The sequence below is a fragment of the Drosophila ficusphila genome, unplaced genomic scaffold (assembly GCF_018152265.1).
Source record: "Drosophila ficusphila isolate 14025-0441.05 unplaced genomic scaffold, ASM1815226v1 contig_198, whole genome shotgun sequence".
NCBI classification, from domain to species: Eukaryota; Metazoa; Arthropoda; class Insecta; order Diptera; family Drosophilidae; genus Drosophila; species Drosophila ficusphila.
Window position 1 is genome coordinate 3522209 of NW_025064092.1, and position 19874 is coordinate 3542082.

The following is a 19874-nucleotide window of genomic DNA, read 5'->3' on the forward strand; positions in this document are numbered from 1 at the left end:
CCTTGTCCTGGGCATCTTTTATCCCCTTCGCTTTGTGCGCGGCAAAACAGAAAGCACACCGAATGGCAGATCAACAATCACCACAGAGCAGCACCGAATTATGTACTTTCTTTAATTCAAAATAGTTACCCATCCGGAAAAATGTACCAAAACTACACCAGCAATACAGCAATGCTTACAATTTGTATCCGATTTAAAAGTGGTATATCCTTAAACATTAAAATTCGAATTCTTTAAAAAAAAAAAAACTGGTTTTAAATTTTAGGTCAATTTTTTGTACCTACCTTACCTATTAAGTGACATATAACTGCACTCCTGAGACCATTAATTTTACAAATTTTTTCCGATTTCAAAATGGCATACCTTTAAACATTTCGAATTGAATTTCCTAACGATTTTCTTTTAAATTTTTCATTTTGGTAAAGATTGAACTTTTTCCCCTTTTCATCTTAGATATTTTTAAGATTTTGGTGATGTGCACAACTGATCCAATTTTGTTGTATTACATATCCAAACAATCTGGAATGGATTTCTAATGATGAATAGATAAGTCATACCTTGGATTTCATGCATTCGTTTGGAATTTCCTTTGCGTTCTGCTTTTCTTCCGGCTTCCGTTCTGTGATTTCCGTCTTTTGCTTTGTTTCCGTTCCTCAGCTCTCCATTGTTCGGATCCATAATGGATTCGGTTGCCACAGGACCCTTCGTCCTGTAAGGGAATAGGCAACTTTCGTTGTTTGCTTTGCCCATTTTTAGCTGTGTGTGTGTGTGTTTGCAAGGAGAGTTTAATAAATTGTATCTTCTGGTCCCCACACATAAGCATATGCAGATTACTGTCCGTGTGTATTTGTATGTGTGTTTGTGTGTGTGCGGGTTAAAGAGTGTGGAAAAGGATGTTGCAGGACCTTCATACAGGAGTGCCTAAGGGCCAGGGGGCGAAGGGAAATGGGGAAGGGAGAGTGTCTGTATGGACAGACACCCTTGCTCTTTCATTTTCAATAACGGCAAAGCAATAAACTTGCCCAAAAATAAGTTGCCTGTTTGTTGACGCTCAAAACTTTGCACCACATCTGAAAGTGTGTCTGAAATGGAGTCTGGCTCCCAATCCCAAGGACATCGCAAAGCAGCTGTGTCAGTCTCCAGCAGATAGTTTTATTTGATTACTTAAGTAGAAGTTTTAGAGGTACATTTTACAAGTAGTTGATAATTTTGAATATAGATTTTATGTTGAAAATGCGTTTATCCAATAAATATATATAGAAAGATTTTGGTAAAGTAATCTATTTGTTTTCCTACGCGTGCAACAAGTCAAAAAATTTATTTGACTATTAAACAAGTATATGGTTAAAATATATTGAATTAAATTTTAAAACTGTTTCAAAATAGAACTCAACTTTCAATGTGATTAAATTTGGTGAAATAATAATATTATGTTCACCAAAATATTTAGAAAATATAAATTCAATTTAACTTTAAAGATAAATTCAAAAGCTATAAGTATCACGGACTTAAAAGCTTGTTAATACTTGGCAGTTGTGTAAAGTTTTGCTTAGTACATTTTTACGTCCTTTCCCAGGTAATTTGAAATACAAGCTTAAAAGCTGTAACTTGGTGCAAACACAGAATATTAAAAAACTTTTTCCCTCAATTCTCGACAATCGTAGAGAGTCCTTAGTTTAAGCTTTTACTTCCTTCCCAAGCAAATAAGGCTTTCGAACTTTTAAACTATTCCTAAGCGCTGTTTCTTTGTATGAATAATACAACTTTCAATTTATCTTTCGGTACGCTTTCGTTTAATATTATCACACCCATGTTTTATTTAAGCAAAAAATATACAACATGACAAGAATTAATGTATTTATTGTAGCTATCCGATAAGAAATTTGGATCTTACCCAATCTAGATAAAAACAACACGATCTGTGTAGCTGGCTGATAAGTAAGCACGTGAATGACCCACAGCTAAAGAAGCGATAAATAATTATGAATGGTCGTGTACAGAACCACCTGTTCAGTGGGTGCTTATCGAAGTGCCAGCAGAAAATATGCGTTTCTGCCACGATAAATGCAGCGTCAGTGGAAAAATGCAGCAAACTTCCACGATAAATCGCTGGAGAATCACTATAAAGCTCTAGATGAAAAGCCACGGAGGTCACAAGCAACTTGCAACGCAAACGCAGCAGACGCTTAAAGTTAGCACTATGAATGGAGTAACAAATATCCTGACACTACTCCTGAGCCTCGGAATTCTCAGCTGCAGAGTTTCGGGCCAGAAATCATCGCCAATTGCCAACTGGCACATGAGTGATCCGCACTACACGAGGGATCAGTATGCCAAGATCCTGGGAGAGGCGGGAGTGGGACAGGATCCCGATGAGAAGGACCCCAAGGGATTGGGTCCCATGCAGATTCAGTACGTGGACTACCAACCAAACTGTCAGCCAGGCGGAATCCCAGTCTGTGCCACCAATGGCACCGAGAACTTCTACTTCGAGAACAGCTGCTTCCTGGAGGCGGCCAACATTAAGTTGCTCTTTCAGTACGGCACAGGTGAGTTAGCAATTAACAATCGTTTTTAATTTTTATAAAAATATTAATAGCATAAGAAAGTATAATTATTAATACTCCAATTAAAGGCTACTTTGTAAGCTTCATTTAAAAATTCCTATTTTTATGTATCCATCACTGTCATTTCGGTTGAACCTCCTTTAATTGCCCTGAGCGATTTCCATGCAGAGCTTGAGCCCACGGAGATGGAGAGATGTCTTCCCACCTGCCAGACGATGAAGTGCACCAAGGTGGAGCGACCAGTTTGCGCGCTGGCCGAGATCGGAGGAGCCCTGCCCCAAACATTCATCAACGAGTGCGAGATGCGACGACGAGAGTGCCACACGAAGCAAGGTCTGTAGAAAATATAACAACACTTATTTATATTATTTTATTATATTATTATTATTATTAAGGCAAAAACTGTGTAATGTAGCTTTTTGTATATCGAAACATTTTTGTAAATTTAAATTCCCGATCTGTTTGCCACACCTTTTTTCTTATAACCTTTCTGTTCTTTGCTCATTTCATACCTCCCGATTAGTCCTGCGAATCCTGCACGCGGGGCCTTGCGAAACGCCAACGAAAGCTCCTCGCAAGAAGAAGTTGCGCCGCAACAAACACAAGCGACCTTCCACAAAAACCACCATCCACAAGTTCGCCGAACATCCGAAGAAGGTGTACATCATGCTGGCCACACCGGCTCCATGGAGCACGAGCACCACTCCCAGGACGACCAGCACCACCACCAGGATCACCACAACAGCGAGGAGCAGACCCACCAAGCTGACCAGCACAAGTCCATCGCCAATGCAATTTCAGCAGATCATTAACCTGGCGAATCCCATGGTTTCCGTTTCGAGGGCGGTGGATGCCTACAATGTGTACAATATACCCGATGTGGGTCAGGATTACGCCGAGATAACCGACTCCTCTCTATCGATGTTTTTGCCAGAAGTGGGTCGTGTCACGGAGCCGTATTCCATGACCAGTAGCACCACCACCACAACCACAACCACTACACCCAAGCCCACCCTATTCTCAACTACCACCAAGGCTTTTAGGACCACAAACCTTCAAGGAAACACCACGATTAGAGCATACACCACTCAACTGGTGCCCAGCACCACTGAAATTGGAAAGGAAACCACTGCGGAATCCACAACAGAGAATTTTGAGCCCATGACCTACCCAAGCAGCACCACCAGCACCACTGAGAAAACCACCGAGCATCCCAAACCCAAAACTCATTGATAAAAATTATTGTGACTTTTTAAACTCTGCTATTTAATATTTATTGATACTATTTATAAAGCAGCTTAAGATGAATAAAATTTAAATTATACCAAGTCACTTTTTTTAATTATTGTATTAACTCTTTGAAAACTGGTCAAGGAATCCATATAATTATTAGTGTTAGTTAGTTTTTAATTTGCAGTGTTGAAAATTCATAGTTTTACAACTCTTATTTTTTGAAAATACAACCCTGTAAACTTTTTCAGCAAAGTTGGCATACTCCCTTCTGTTTTTCGAATTCCGTAGCTTTACAGCTTGTCAACAAACACATTTTTAGAAAAAATAATAATATTTTATAAAACATGGCGCGCTTTTATTTATTGGTAAGAGCCATTCTACGCAACAAGCTAATCTTTAACCTCCGATTGAACCTTCCGCAGATCATCTTTATACTTGGAATGTTTTTTTGCGATGAGGTCGCTTCGCGCGAACCCAAATGCATGGTGAACGAAACTCGGGGACATGCGGATTCCTACGCCATCGACTTTGGGAAACATGCCTTTATTACAGATGAACTTACGGCCCTAGAGAAGGGTATGGATATATTAAATTCGATAGTGACATGGACATTTGAAGTCCTACGCAAGGAGTTGAGAAGGGAGCTCGAGCAAGTGCGACATAATATGATCGTGCTCAGTGAACTTCGTCGCCGAAACCACAAGATCATGATGAAGAAACAAAATATGCGGGCTAAAAGCAAACCAAGGACTTATAAAAACCCAAGGAGAAGAGCAGATGAGGTGAAGGAGTTTTATGATACGATGGTGAATCGCCTGAATGCCACCGGGCGAATCTTCCTGATTCATCGACCAACCGTATTTAACCATCAATTCCTGCTGGAGAGCAACCAAGTTGACTTCTTCAAGGTACGCGGCCTTAGGCAACCAAACATTACACTCCAAGCCATCGATTGAAAATCACACACTTTTGAACTGAGAAGAACATATTTAATGATTTCCTAAACTTTATACTAGTAAACATTAAAATCTCGTAAGTTATTATTATTGATGATATGATTAATTCATTTAACAACCGAAAAACATGAAATAAATGTTGCTCCTGTTGTCGTTGCTTGAAGTATCCAATCGAATTTTCTTGGATTCCCGTTTGCAGGTCACCTCCAAATTAACCACAGTTCCATTTCTACTTTCCGTCCTCACAATCTTGGGGGAATCTCCTGAACCAATGTCATTATTCTCGTCTTTTTCGGTGGAAGAATCAGTAGTGACTTCTGGCTCATCAGTCGTTGTAGAGGTTGAATTTTGACTGGCTTCTGTAGGCGTGACTTGATTAATCTTAACCACTTCCTCCAAAGAATCATTTGTTGTTTCCTCATCATCAGGATCCTCAGTTGAGTTATAGACTGGATCAGCATTATAAACACTAGGGGATGAGTATGTTGGATATGAGGGGTAAATCTTCGTTGCCTTTGCAGTGCTTGATTCCGGTTCTTCTGACTCAGTGGTCTCTTCAGCTTTCTCCTCTGTTGTTTCTTCCACGGCATTTACTTTGATGAGATCGTCTACAGGCACCTGCGTAGTTTCTTCCGGAGCTGCAGTGGAGCTGTAGACCGGATAGGAGTTGTAAGCCTTGGGTGATTGATAAACTGGGTGCGATGGATAGATCGGTGGAGTTGTGGAACCAATGGATTCCGTGGTGGTTGTTGAGTCCGTAGTCTCTTCTGCCTCTTTAGTAGTTTCTTCCACTGCATTTATTTTAACAATCTTTTCTACAGCCTCAGTAGTAGTTTCTTCTACCTCAGGAGCTTCAGAAGAGCTATAAACTGGATTTGTATTATAGACCTTGGGAGATCCATAAGATGGATAGGATGGATAGGATTTCGTTGTCGTCTCAGTTGTCTGTTCTACCTCTTCAGTAGTGATTTCTACTGCATTTATTTTAAAGACCTTTTCCAGCGGTGGAGTCGTTTCTTCTTCGGGAGCTTCAGTGGAGCTGTAGACTGGATAAGAGTTGTAGACAGTTGGCGATGGGTAAACTGGATAAGTTGGATATGATGGATAGGATGGGGCTTCAGAGCTGCTGGCTTCGGTGCTAGTTGTAGTCTCAGTCGTGCTTTCTGCCACAGCGTTTACTTTGAAGACTTCCAAAGGTATTTTAGTTGTCTCGTTTTTCTTTTCTTCAGCAGGTTTCTTAGTGGTTCCATAAACTGGATATGTATTGTAGACCTTGGGAGATTCATACGATGGATAGGATGTAGTAGTTTCTTCTGCCTCCTCGGTAGTCTCTTCTGCCTTTTCGGTAGTCTCTTCTGCCTTTTCGGTAGTCTCTTCTACTGCATTTACTTTAACGATTGCATCGATGGAAGCCTTTGTGGTTTCTTCTTCTTTGGAAGCTTCAGTAGAGTTGTAGACTGGAGAGGACTTGTAAACCTTGGAGGATTGGTATGATGGATAAGATGGGTAAGGTTTAGCTTTGGCAGTACTTGATTCCGTGCTAGATTCCTGTTCAGTGGTCTCCTCTTCTTCGGATTCTGTAACCGCGTTTATCGAAAGAGAAGGGCCTGATGGCTTCGCTGTAGTTGTTGCATGTTGCGGCGAAGCAGTAGTTATCAATTTTTTCAGTGGTGCAGCGGTGACAGTGGATTCTGTGGAACTGGGCTCTGTGGCGTATTTGGGGCTCTTCTTCGTTGTTGGAGGCTTTACTGTAGTTGTAGTAGAAGTCGTCGTCGTGGAAGGCTCTTGCGTAGTAGTTTCATTCACGGGATTTTCGACCACTGCATTCACCTTAATGTTTTGCCTGGGATTTTGAGTTGTACTTGCTACTCCTGTGGTTTCTTCTGGTATTGGTGTTGTTGACGTAGAGGTTGAAGTCGAGGTGGTGGTGGAGGTTGTTGTAGAAGTTGTAGAGGTTGCAGTGATCGGTGTGGTCTTGTAGGTGGGATCTACATAAGGCTTGGCAGTAAACTCCGTGGGTAGGTTTTCCCAGGTAATCTCATAGGGATGATAAACTGGAGCCTCATAAGAGGGCTTTGGCGACACGAAAGCACTTTGGGGATAACCCTGAGGCTGAGATCGGGATCCGTATGGTCCGTAAGATCCCTGAGATCCATGAGAGCCATAAGGTCCTTGAGCGGCATAGGGTCCTTGAGATCCATAAGGTCCTTGGGGAGCGTACGATCCAGATGAGCCATATTGCGGTTGGTAGGGGTTGATCGCATAGGGGTTGTAGCTTTGAGCGCGAGAAGACTGAGGAACTGGATATCTACTTTCACAGGGGCCATCATGGTGTTTTCGCCAAGCTGGAAAGAAAAAAATAACTATTATAATAACCAGATAATAATTTGTAAAAATTTTAATTAGCTAAAGAATTTTGTATTGTTTCATACAACAATGACTCACGTTATAACTTATTGAAAAGTTCTAAACGTGCCTGTCAGATTGAGTTTTATTATTGTGTTATTATATTTTTTCACCTCTCTGAATTTCTGCGCATTAAAATAATATTTTTTTAATGCACAGGTTTTCTGCATTTTTGCCAACAGAAATAATCGTGTTGCTTAATTAAATTAAACAGAAACAGTTTGATATAAGTGATTTGATCACTTCACATTTTGAAATCAACATCTTATACTGGAATCCCATAACTATTTTCCAAAATACATAATATTTTCTCCAATACTCACGATGTCCTGTGCGGCACTTGACCAGCTGCAGCTCGCACTCGCTCCTGAAGTTTCGCCTGGCATCTCTATACACTCCGCAGACAGGATTGTACTGATCTTGACAATTGTCGGGACAAACCTCCAGGGTTTCGCAACGGTTCTCGTGGATGATCTCCCAATCTGCAATAAGTAAACGGACTCAATAAGTACCATTTATTTAAAATGAATGTTGATGACTGCTTACTTATTCCAGTGAGAGCTCTAAAACGCTGAACCTCGCAGGGATTGGGAAAAGTGGAGGGTCGAGCACCCGGAGCTCCAGCACAAACGAGACTTTCGGGTCCTGTCGGCGGACAAGGATATTCGTGGGATCGTTGGTCGAAATACTGCGGTGCTGGATAGTAAGGTACTCCATAATCCCAAGCCTGAACGGCGGCGAGGAGTGCGAATCCAATTGCAAGAAAGGCTGTCATATTGAGAAGGTCTAGAAGACGACTGTGCCGTGACCTCCATTGAATTCAGTTTTTATACCGCCGAGCGATCCTAACACTCGGTGCTCTCATACTCTTAAAATTCGCCTGTACGTGTCGCGAACCCTGTTTGGGTCACAAGTATAATAATACCGCTTCCATAATATATAATATATATCAATCGACTTCTTCTCCCGCTTTCATTCCGTCTTGCACTCATTATGAAATTTATTGGCCGTTATCGCGTGGCTTAGCTCAACCTTGAGTCATGTGAAATTGTCTGCGATCGCCAATTCTTCGGAAAGAAGTCAGCTAAAACATGAGTCAGCAAAATATTTCTGATATTGCTTTCAACTTGAGCTTGATTTTGACGATGGGTTGAAGGGCGGAACACGGTTCACGTGCGGCGCTTTCCACCAACAAATATCACGTTTTCTATGATATAACACTGCACTCTAACGTTTGTTACTTGTGTTTTGGTTTTGAGCATTAATAAACAAAACGTGATACATTTAAATGGAATACCGAGGAGCGGAATACAACATTTTGTGCAGTTTTTAAATTCTTTAATAGGAAATGATGACTTATATATTTTTTCTTTGTTTCTTGATTGTAAGAAAATCGAATTCTGACCTTAAATGGATACTGATACTTTGTCACAAGTTATTTAATATTTTAGGTAATGTTGAGAATGATAATTTGTAATCAGTTGTTAAGGAAAGGTTTGAATAAATGCAAAATGGAAACTGATAGTACATGAGCAAGTATATTTAATGTATTTTTTCTATTTTTACTAAGTTATTAGATTTTTTAAATTCAATTTATTATTATTAAAAGTTTAGTATTAGTATTTTAGGTTTTTTTTTTAAAGCTTATTGTAAGCAGCTCTTAACTATCCAGCCATCAACATTATTAAAAATTGTTTGTTATTTTAAAAATTTTACATGTTCTTTATTAGGTTTTAAAAAGCAATATCCAATTAAAAAGTATATATGAAATGCGATTGGGCGTAGGATTCTGAATTGCCATAATAATGGTAAAACGGAATTTGCTGGTTAGTGGTGGTGGCATCAGTTGTTGTTGTTGTTGTTGGAGTTGTTGTTGTTGTTGTTGTTGGAGTTGCGGTTGAGGTTGAGGTTGTAATTGTACTGGAGTTATTTGCCACAATGCAGCCAGAAAACTGAAAGACGATCCTTGATCCTGTCGTTATTTGGACATTGGTGACCTCGCTGCAGTTTGGATTTCCTGTATCCGAGTTAACAGCCATTGAAGCCAACTGGAATTCTAATATGCTTCCATCTTCGTTAGAGATCGCTATGGTCACAGGACTTATCTGTCAATGGGATTTTTTAGTTATAATGTTATGTTCATTTATTTTTTAACTTACAGCTGTGGCAGTTGTTGTTGTGGAAGGTTCAGTCGTTGTGGTTGCAGAGGCATCTGTTGTCGTTGATGTAGAGGCATCCGTTGTTGTTGTTGTAGACGCATCCGTTGTTGTTGTAGAGGCATCTGTTGTCGTTGATGTAGAGGCATCCGTAGTTGTTGTTGTGGAAGATTCAGTCGTTGCAGTTGTAGAGGTATCTGTTGTTGATGTGGAGGCATTCGTTGTTGTTGTTGTAGAGGCATCCGTTGTTGTTGTTGTAGAGGCATCTGTTGTCGTTGTTGTAGAGGCATCTGTTGTCGTCGATGTAGAGGCATCTGTTGTTGATGTGAAGGCATCTTCTGTCGTTGATGTAGAGGCATCTGTTGTCGTTGCTGATGAGGGATCGTCAGTTGTCGTTGTTGAATTTGTAGTTGTTGTTGTCAAAGGGTCCGCTGTAGAAGCTTCAGAGGTTGTTGTGGAAGATTCTGTAGTTGTTGTCGTTGTTGGATCTGAAGGTGTTGTTGTCGAAGGATCTGTCGTGGAACTTGACGTGGACTGATCAGAAATAGGTGTCGTTGTAGGATTGGTAGTTGTTGTTGGCTCTGAAGTTGTCGTTGTTGTTGAATCTACAGCTGTTGTTGATTCCGTAGTTGTGGTTGTTATCGAGTCTGTTGTTGTTGGTTCTGTAGTTGTGGTTGAATCTATAGTTGTTGCTGGAACTGAGGTGGAGTTAGTGGCCTCAGTGGATGTTGTGGTTGGTAATGTTGTTGATGGTTCAGTGGTGGTTGTTGGATCGGAAGTTGTTGTCGACGATGGTTCTGTGGTTGTCGTTGGCTCTGTGGTTGTCGTTGTTGTTTCAGTGGTGGTGGTTGTTGGATCGGAAGTTGTTGTCGACGATGGTTCTGTTGTTGTCGTTGGCTCTGTGGTTGTCGTTGTTGTTTCAGTGGTGGTTGTTGTTGTTTCGGAAGTTGTTGTAGATGGTTCTATGGTTGTTGTTGTTGTTGACGCTGTGGTTGTCGTTGCTGTTTCAGCAGTGGTTGTTGTTGTGGGTTCTGTGGTTGTTGACGTTGAAGAGCTTTCGGTTGTGCTGGTCGTTGTAGATGGCTTGATTGTTGTAGTGGTTTTATATGAAGGAGCTTTTGTGGTAGTTGTTGCTGCCATGTAGCATGGTCTATTGGTCGAATCGGGCCTCGCGGTCGGATAATACCAATACGGAGGCCTATTGCTCACTGGCGGCCGTCTCGGTGGTGCTTGTGGCTGGTTAAAGTTCCATGCCGGATACGGACGCACATAATCAAGTACTGGGTCATACCCATATGGCAACGCTTCTACATTGTAACCACCAACATATTCCGGACTAAGGGAGATACTTGGCCTGGGAACAGGAGAGGAAAACCCCGAGCGAGGCTGTTGGGCTACGAGCAAACCTCGATGATTAGTATTGTAAGAGTATCCAACATTTATGAGTTTCGGGTGTGTAGACCGTCCACGGCATAAAATAGGGTCTGCGGGGTAGAATTCTGGAAAAGTGAAAGAAAAATATCGTAAAAATCTACTAAAAAAATCTTTTATAATGTTTTCAAATTATTAAAAAAAATAAACATGAATTCTTGAGGTAGTTTTTTTTCCTTTTGTATTACTGATATAAGTATAACTTACCAGCTTGGCCACTGAACATCATCCTTATATTATAATCGTTGAGCTCACAAATGCTGTCAAAAGTGCGATAGCATAGTCCACTTTTGGCACAAATTGATGGTCCACAAGGTCTGGGGTTGAACCTCGGAAAGCCCCTTGGTCCTTGGGGTCGTAAGAATCCCGGGTAAATATCCCGCTGACCCTCAGAAAAGGTCAAAGCTGACAGAAGTACAAAACAGGCAAACACTCTAAACATTTTGATGGTTGGTTTGTAACTGATGACTTCAGCTTACCCTTCAACAACTATATATACGACCGACTTGTACTTTGCTAAGGCAAATCTCTGGAGCTGCAACAATGAGAACAAACAGAGAACCAGACGGCGTCTATCTATCGGAATTATACGTGCCAGACTCCAGTTTCCATTGTAAGTGCCGCTAGAAATCCAAAAACAAACAAAAAAAAAAAACCGAAAGCCAACAGTACAACTCGAATTCTCTTTCTCCGTGGCAGAGATATTGAGTCCCCATAATTTCGGATCGGAGTACAAAGAAAGAAGGTTTAAACGAAAACCACGCAATCTGAAATTCGAAAAACAGCTTGGCACGAACACCACCTGCGATGCTGGCGCTTTTCGCACTGCTTGCGAAAGCTCTGTTAAGCAGTGCCTACGGAAAATGTTGGGTTTAAAAATGCGATACAATTTTCTAATGGACTTCTTGTAAAAAAATATTTCTTTATAATGTAGAAAATTTTCGAATTTTTGGGTAAAACAAAATGCTTAAAATAGATAAGTTAAATGTTAAGCATTGCTTATTTATTATTATAAATTAAATTATTAAATAAGAATAGATTAAATGTTTTAATAAATTTTCTTCACCTTTTACCAACGGTAAAATTTAATAATAATTATTTAAAAAAAAATAATATTTTCCGAGGCTTATTCATTAGCAAGATAAATTATGTGCTTTTATTTAATTAAAATGAAATGTTTCCAAACCGCTCAGCCGTATAACAGTTTCCAGAATCTAAACAACTGCTTGCTCATTTGAATCCTCTGCCGTAGCTCCTTTGCTTCAATTTGAAATCATTCCACTCACTTGCCAACCGGTTGCTGTGGCGAACACAACGTTTGCGGAATTTTGTTTTCGATTTCGGCACTTCGATCGCATTGTATTCAGTACAAACATTATTTTGGGCGCCAAATTCGAGCCATGAACTGCGAGCCGAAAAGTGCTTAGAATTTCCCGCCGTCGAGGTAAACAGCGCTCATAAAATTACACTAATTGCACGCGTCATTCGCTAAATTTGCTTAATTCGTGTGGCTTTCGCTGTGTGAGTTTTGTTTATTTTACGCGCGACACATATTGTCCATACGCAGTGGATGCCGTGAAAAAAGAGAGCCTGTCACGCCCGAAAATCTGGCTAAAACCCACACGCGCACAAACATTAGGTTCGTATTTATTTTGGGCAGAAAAAATAAATAGATAAAAAAAACACAGAACGTCACTGCAAGCAGATGATTTATTCAGGCAGCGCATAAATGTATGCTTCGGTTTTTTATGTCGCAGGCATTTCACCAGGGGATTTATCAATCTGTTGGGGCAATCCTTTTGCTTGCTTTCGGCTCTAAAACTCGTCCCTTTTCCATTTCGCATTGCGTATCCGCCCCGGGGTCCTCGGTTGTCGTTGTCGGTTGTATTTGTAGTTGTAGTTGTAGCTGATTTCATGCTGCGGCTGCTGATTCAATTAGCAGTGGCGCATATCCTGCGCATCCTTGTGGCATATGCTACGACGACTGGCCGTAAGGCTTATGGCTAAGACCCCCAAACAAATTCCCGCAATGACTGGCGTTTTGTGTGGCGAAACAATTGCAATATAGCTGCCCCAAAGTGTGCAATAAGTTATGCACGAGGCGCTGTCAGCTGATTTATTGCCGCCACTGCGATGGCTTCGACGGGTTTACCCCTCCCTCCTTCCCCCACCTCCCTTCTTCTTCTTCTTCTTCTCATCAAAGGGAGGGGAAAGAGCGGTGGAGCTTTAAGATATTTGGAGCGTGCTTCCCGGCAAATATCTGCGGTGCTTTGCCGGATAGTTCCGAATTCGACGCTTTTATTACAGCCACAAGCTACAAATCCCATTAAGTCGGAGTAGTTAAAATGTTTAGGATAAAACAAGTTTTATTAACTTCGGAATTGAAAAAAAAAAAACGTTTTAATACAGGAACAGTGTGACATGAATTAATTCATTTTATTATCGTAGCAATCGTAGTAATTTTTCTATTAGTATCATATAAAAAGAACAATAAAAGAAATAATAAATGCTTACAGAAGTTATTATATTATATTAAGTTTTTTCTAATTTACAAATGTTGTATATTTTAATAAAATCAATTTTGATCTTTGTTTGAATATCTAAGGTCCCCTTTTCTTCGGTTTTATTTCCATACATTCTTTAAATTCTTGGCACTTTCTAAATTAGAATCACCTCTGTTGTTTTTATTTTTAAATTTCCACTGGCGGAGAATTCGGAGGGCCGAAATACCCACGGCTGCTAAACGAGGGCTCATTAGTTTGCGGCGATGCTTACACGGCTCACACAAACTCACGCAAACATTTGCGGTGACTGCGAAGGGGTCAAAGGGCATTAAATGGCGGAAGGTGGGGGGCACTTGGCACTTGCCACTTGCCACTTGTGTACATGACAGATGACAACCGGACAACCGGGGGGCAACGGAGTCGCGTCCAACCGCAAATACATTGATGACAGGTTCTTCATTAAAGGACTTACAAGTGTCGACATGGCCCGCCAAAATGGACGCTGATGTTTCACTTAGCTAGTGTTTTACACCGCGATGGACAGTTCAATCACCAAGGGGAGGTTTGGTTCGAAAATATGAGAAAAGTTTCTGTAGTTTAATAGAAGGGACTAAAAAAAATTATTTGGGCAACTGTACACTTTTTTGTTAAACATATTCATGGCCTTTAGTAAGCATGGTTTGCACTAAATAATACTACAATATTCAGAAAACTATTCCTGTAAAGTCTGAACTTTTCAATCGCTCACAAATAAATTGGAGCAAATATAAGCAAGATTACAGTTAATATTAGCAATAAATACCTAGAACGATATTTGTAATGTTGCAATTTTTATTGCCATGCAAACAAATAACCTATTTATTCTTATAAAATTAATTAAAATTAAAGCTGTTTGCAGCTGTCACTTGAACTTGTAGTTTAAGAAGGGTCACTTCTGGTACTCAAGTCTTCACTTCGATGTTTTTATCCCCCCCAAAGATTTCCCTTTTTGAAGTCCACTTGGAGCTGTCATTCGATAAGCTTGGTAGTAAGTTATGACAGATTCTGATTCTGGCCAGAAAGGACATCCCAAACGAGGGTGCATATGCTCTGTTCCTTTTCAGAAAGACCCTCTATAACTTAGACACTCCAACTGTACGAGTAAGGCCCATCCCCAGTGGGTTCTTCGACTTTTTCGCACTCTTCAAGTGGCGTTTGCTGACCGCTCGACTAATGAGGCGACTGTCTGGCCTTCTGTTCCACTCTCTGTTTGTCCAGCGGGAAAAGGGGGAGGGGTGGTGGAAAATGCCGGGAAATAGGATCTCAAGTGTCGTCATTTGCTTGTTTCTCGCCACTTTTACAACATAATTTGGGGAGGTCGAGGTCCGGATCATGGTTTATGCTTCCACATTGAAGTTACTTTCGCCACTACCGACTGTTAGCCATTTTATTGCACCCGACTTTTGGGCGCATATTAAATTTTTATATTGCCCCCGGAACAGAAGACAACCGAAAACCAGCAAAAAAAAACACAGCCAGGAAGGAAACACGAAAAGCAAAAACAAAAACAAGAGGGGAAGCTAGCTTCGGCAAACCGAATCTTATATACCCTTGCCGTCATCAATAATCTCGAACCAAATACATAAAGGCTAAACAATATCAAAGCTATGTCCACTTTTCTATTGTTTTAATATTTTTGAGCAAGCTATATTGAATATTTTAATTGTTTTTACGCGGCATCAATTGATGATGTGCATCACTTAATTTAAAAAAAAAAAGGGTACTCACCTTATTGGGTTTGGAGGCACTGCATCCCATAGGCCACTAAAAGCAGGAAGGGATCAGCAACGGGAATGAGTTAAAATCATAATTAAATTTATTAATTTAAAAATGCTCACCAAGTCAGAAGACAATGCACTGCACCCTGGAGTGGAGTCCAGTAGAAGGAAGCACTTCACAAACACACACACACTTCCAAAAACCGGAAACAGTTTCCCAGAGAAACTGCCGGTCATCCCGGAGAACTGAGGAATCCATCAAAATTCACTGGTATCCCACTAAGAATCAACCAGAACCACTTGGGAATTGTAGGTGCAAGAAAACGTGAAAAATATTTAATTATCATTGCCGATGACGTGGCAATATTAATGTAATTAACATTACATTTACATAACATTAACATTGAAAATTAAAATTAATGTTAAATCAATGTTATCTAACATTTTTTAGGTGTTAAATTTGCAACTTACAAATTGCATGTTGATTGTTAACAATCGCATGTTGCGTGTTACATTTTCCATTTATCATGTTTATTTGCTAAAATATACTCTATGGGGTCTAAGGTGTCTCCATCACTGCGTTGCAAACTCCTGACTGAAATGATAATACCCTCCGCAAGGGTATAAAAAAAACAAATGGCACGGGAAGCGGAAAAAGTCCAGGGAAATTGGATTCCATTTTCATTGCTACTGACACTGCTTTTGGCCACTCTATTGCTTTTATTCCCTGTATTTTTTTTCTTTCTGTTTTTTTGTTGGCCCAGTCCCTTGTCTTTGCCTTGCTTACAAATTAAATGTACCAAATTTCGTAATTGAGCGCTTTATGTATTTTTAATTTATTTTCCTTGCGACGCTCCCTTAGCTGTCAGTTGCGCTTTTGATTAATTTTGCAAACATATTCAACGAGGCCTTGGCGCTTCGCTTTTTTGTCCATTAGCGTCGGACATTCAAATATTTTAATGCGGCTTGCCATGGCTGCATCTTCATGTCGCTGGTTATTAATAACCAATATCCGATGAGACGGATAAACCAACAATGTGGCCAACAGATAATGTTACTGATAGCAACAAAAAATGTAATAGAAGCTGACAAAATGTGAACAAAAAATTACGTATTTTATGTCATTGCATATTAACGTCAGGGAAAGAATTCTTATTTGATGCTTAAATTTATTAAATAATATTTTTATTTGGTTTTTGGTTACTTCTAAATAAGCTCTGAGTCGTTAAACTTTGTTGTACAAAACAAATTTTAATTTTGAAACTGAAAAAATTTTAACAAATACCTTAAATTGGTTAAAAATTAAATAACTTAAACAGTTTGTAACGTTACAATGCCAATATTTTCCATTACTCTACATACACTCCAAAATGTTCACCCCTAAACTTCAAAATGATTTGGGTTCAATTACCCTTCAAATAAATGTACAATTTCCCTCAATACAAAAATACAAAAGTCATTCAAAAAGTGAACAACTCATTGGCATTATTAATGCTTCATTTATCTTTTGCCCATTTTCTTTTGCTGTGAGCTAGAAATACTTAAATGAAAAGTTTAAATTAATCAAAACTGAGTGACGGGTATCTTGTGAAAGAAAATCAACTCAAAAAAGGTTCAATGAACATTAAAATACCCAGAGATAGGGAACTACAACAAAATTAAATTAAAAATGTTCATTTGTTTATATGGCACAAAAATGTTACACCTTTATAAATGCCTCCACTGATGGCTCTTTATAAAAATGCGTAATTAAAGAAGCTTAATTCTGATTAATCGTCAGACGGCTAATTAATTGAAATCTATGAATATTGGATGCGAGCTGCCAGTTAAGTGGAAAAGCTGCCCGAGATTCGCCAATAAATTTAATACACATTGGGAGCTTGTTTATTCCCCGACTGATGGAATCCAAATTTCCCCCATTCGAAAATTAACGCCCGTATATCATTCGATATTTGATTATCCGCTGGCAAATTGGATTTTCACAGGGGTTTCGGCTTCCGGCGGCAGAGGAGACCTTATCCGCACGATTTCTTGGCCAAGTTCAGGTGCTCGCAATTAAATCCAATCAAAATAACCAACACATTGTTCTCGTCCGTTAAGTGCGATCTGATTTCGGGGCGATTTTCGCCCGAATTGTAAACAACCCGCCGCCTAAGCATTGTACACTTGGCCAATATATGTGCGGTGGGCCGGGGGAATGGGTAATGTTATAAGCCGATTTCACGGCCATAAATATCAATTCGAGCAGGGCGGCCAGAAAAAAAAAAAACGAAAACAGTATTTGTAAAAAAAGATGAAAATCAAAGGAAGCGGTATTTGATTTATGCGTGGGCGTGGGAGCACGGCATCTAAATAAAATATTTGCCCGCGACTAAGCCACCACAAATCTTGTCCCGCTTCAATTTATTAAAAAACGAGAGCCGTGATTTATTTTGAGTAATACGACTAGAAAATACTTTGTCCATATATTTCTACAAATTAATTTTAGTCCCATGAAACGCTTATACTTTGCATTTATATGTTTTAGTTACCAAACAGTATTTTTAAATTTTACCTGAGGAATATATCGCACAAATAATTTTTCCAGCACAATAAATAGTACAATATATATTTTTTTTATTTATATACTACAACAGATATAAGGATGTGAAAAAGGTTCTATTCTATTTAAGTAAAATTATAATACTATTGATCATTATTCACAAGCCATTATTCTTTGCCTCAGAAAGCATGATTAATTATTAATGAAACCCATTTTCGATGGACTCGCAGACTCGAAGAGTGCCCAGTATTTAAATCAGCTTAAGTACGGCCGATCCGAAACGGCTTCTCCAGCTTAATCTCCCCCTCGATTTTTTCTTATTTTTCCGAGCTCCTCCTCGGTATCCGTGCAAATTTTGATTTATGCGAACTCCCGGAGAATGTCAATAATTGGCTTAGGATGCTGGAGGGATGCCAGATGGCATCTGCCATCGGCCATCAGGAGTTGTGGGGTAACACTTCCCCCTGGCAGCTTTCCCTCACGTTTCCCTTCAGCACTTTCCACCAACGGCGCCACTTGAAAAGAACAGAAAGAAAAGAGTTCATTCAATTGTGCCGAATCTTTTCGCATGCTAAGCACTTTTCTACACGCAGTGTAAACTTTTAATGAGCAAAGCGAAAACACAAAATACCGGGGGAAAAACAAGATTGCTGGCTGGCTGAATCAAATCAAATAAATGAAATTTTACAAATAAATGAAATTTCACACAAAGTATGCGCAACTTGCAAAATCTTTTGCATGAATTAAGGGGGCAGAATTATCATTCTGCAAGACGTCAGCTTTTATAAAGGGAAAACGGAATACCAGCCGTAAAAAAGTTTACCACGTAAAAACTATAAGCTGTTAAAAGTTGATCGTTGATGTGATAAGTTTGATAATCTATAAAATGATGTCTTTTTATTACCGTACTAAATTAAAATCCGTTTTTGCTTTCCGTAAAAAAAAGCAAGAAAAGAGATCAGAGTCAGCCTTTAACTTGTTCAATCAATTGCAGATGTCTTTTATTTACGAGTACATTCATGTATAAGGTATAGAAGCTATAAAAATATTTAATAAAGCTTATATTAAATAACAACCAAGAAAAAATTTAAATTATTTTATTTGTTTTTTTTCACACGAAAAGGTTTTGTAAATTGAATTACAAACATTACCAAATGGCAAAACAAATTAAATTTAACCCACTTATGTTGAACGAAATTTGGAGAACCATTTCCATTTAAAGTCATCAAAACTTTTTGTCCTTTTCCTGATAACACCTATCTTAAATCTTTTTCATGGCAAATAATAAACAAAGTGTTGGCAAACTCGGTGCCCCAAATTAAATGTTTATCATTTAATTAAACAGATTTCCCCGTTCAACTTTTGCTTGCCCTCGAAGGCGGAAGAACAAAAAAAAAAAATAAAATACAAATACTGTCAAAAAAATGTTAATGCTTGTGGGCACAAAAATCTGAGCCAAGTTAAGACAATTTGAATATAAATGGCTATTTTAGGCGGGCGGTTGGTTGTCCTTGTTTTTGTTGGGAACGCCAAGTGTTGCCTGGGGCATTTGTTAATTTCCGTTTCCGCGTTTCCCGCCAAAAAGTAGGAGACCCCCTCGCCCCCTTCTATCTCCCGTTTCCCCCACCCATTGTGGCTCATTCTTTCGACCCTTCCGCCGCCGATTTCCGACCCGCTTTTAATGCCGTTTTATTGTCAAAAGATAAGAGCGCGCACAAAAGCGGAAAACTGCTTAAAAAAATCTATTAAGCCCCAGCGAAAGTTATGCAGCGCGCAAACAATGGCAAACACCTGTTTGCGTGTGTGTGTGTGTGTGTGTGTGTTGGCGATAGGCGCTGATAAGTGCCACCCACACCGCACCACCCAACCACCCAAACAACCACACACCCAGCCGAATGCCACATAGAAAAAATCTAACAGCACTTCAAAGCGTTTTGGTGAACACATTACACGTAACATTGTTTAAATAATGCAATATTGCAAGATGTGTTCAAATACACCATTTAATGTTATGCTTTCACGTAACAAAAAAAAAAAGATAAACAAGTTTACTGATAAAAAAAAAAGCTGTATACGTGATACTATACTTTAAAATTCTAAAAAGTTCACCAAATTAATTTAATTAACTTATTTTGATTTTAGTATGAAAAACCTGAAAAATTAATTTCGTATCATACTAATTTAATTTGTCAACACTAAGTTTGATATATGATTTACAATTACTAAATTTATTTAACTGCGTAGAAGCTCAGAAATATTTTAGCTAGTATTTTTTCTCAGTGCTCTGAAAAATCAAGGGCCAGATGCGATCAACTCAAGTTG

General features: G+C 39.3%; 4 protein-coding genes across 4 annotated transcripts; 2 read left to right on the forward strand and 2 right to left on the reverse strand.

The window, feature by feature from the left end:
• Positions 1–2200: 2200 nt before the first annotated feature.
• Positions 2201–3889, forward strand: LOC108095497 (integumentary mucin C.1). Its single transcript, XM_017196604.1, has 3 exons — positions 2201–2549; positions 2736–2900; positions 3091–3889. The coding sequence occupies exons 1-3, from the start codon at positions 2201–2203 to the stop codon at positions 3798–3800; spliced, it is 1224 nt and encodes a 407-aa protein (XP_017052093.1). The 3' UTR covers positions 3801–3889.
• Positions 3890–4050: 161 nt separating this feature from the next.
• On the forward strand, positions 4051–4850 carry LOC108095507. Its single transcript, XM_017196616.1, has 2 exons — positions 4051–4165; positions 4223–4850. The coding sequence occupies exons 1-2, from the start codon at positions 4145–4147 to the stop codon at positions 4754–4756; spliced, it is 555 nt and encodes a 184-aa protein (XP_017052105.1). The 5' UTR covers positions 4051–4144; the 3' UTR covers positions 4757–4850.
• Positions 4222–7937, reverse strand: LOC108095496 (flocculation protein FLO11). Its single transcript, XM_017196603.1, has 4 exons — positions 7709–7937; positions 7486–7644; positions 6938–7101; positions 4222–6901 (listed from the first exon to the last, which is right to left on the reverse strand). Exons 1-4 carry the CDS (start codon positions 7935–7937, stop codon positions 4868–4870), a joined length of 2586 nt encoding a protein of 861 aa, XP_017052092.1. The 3' UTR covers positions 4222–4867.
• Positions 7938–8866: 929 nt separating this feature from the next.
• Positions 8867–11191, reverse strand: LOC108095495 (flocculation protein FLO11). The gene is made up of 3 exons (XM_017196602.1): positions 10957–11191; positions 9322–10817; positions 8867–9267 (listed from the first exon to the last, which is right to left on the reverse strand). Exons 1-3 carry the CDS (start codon positions 11189–11191, stop codon positions 8914–8916), a joined length of 2085 nt encoding a protein of 694 aa, XP_017052091.1. The 3' UTR covers positions 8867–8913.
• Positions 11192–19874: the final 8683 nt, after the last annotated feature.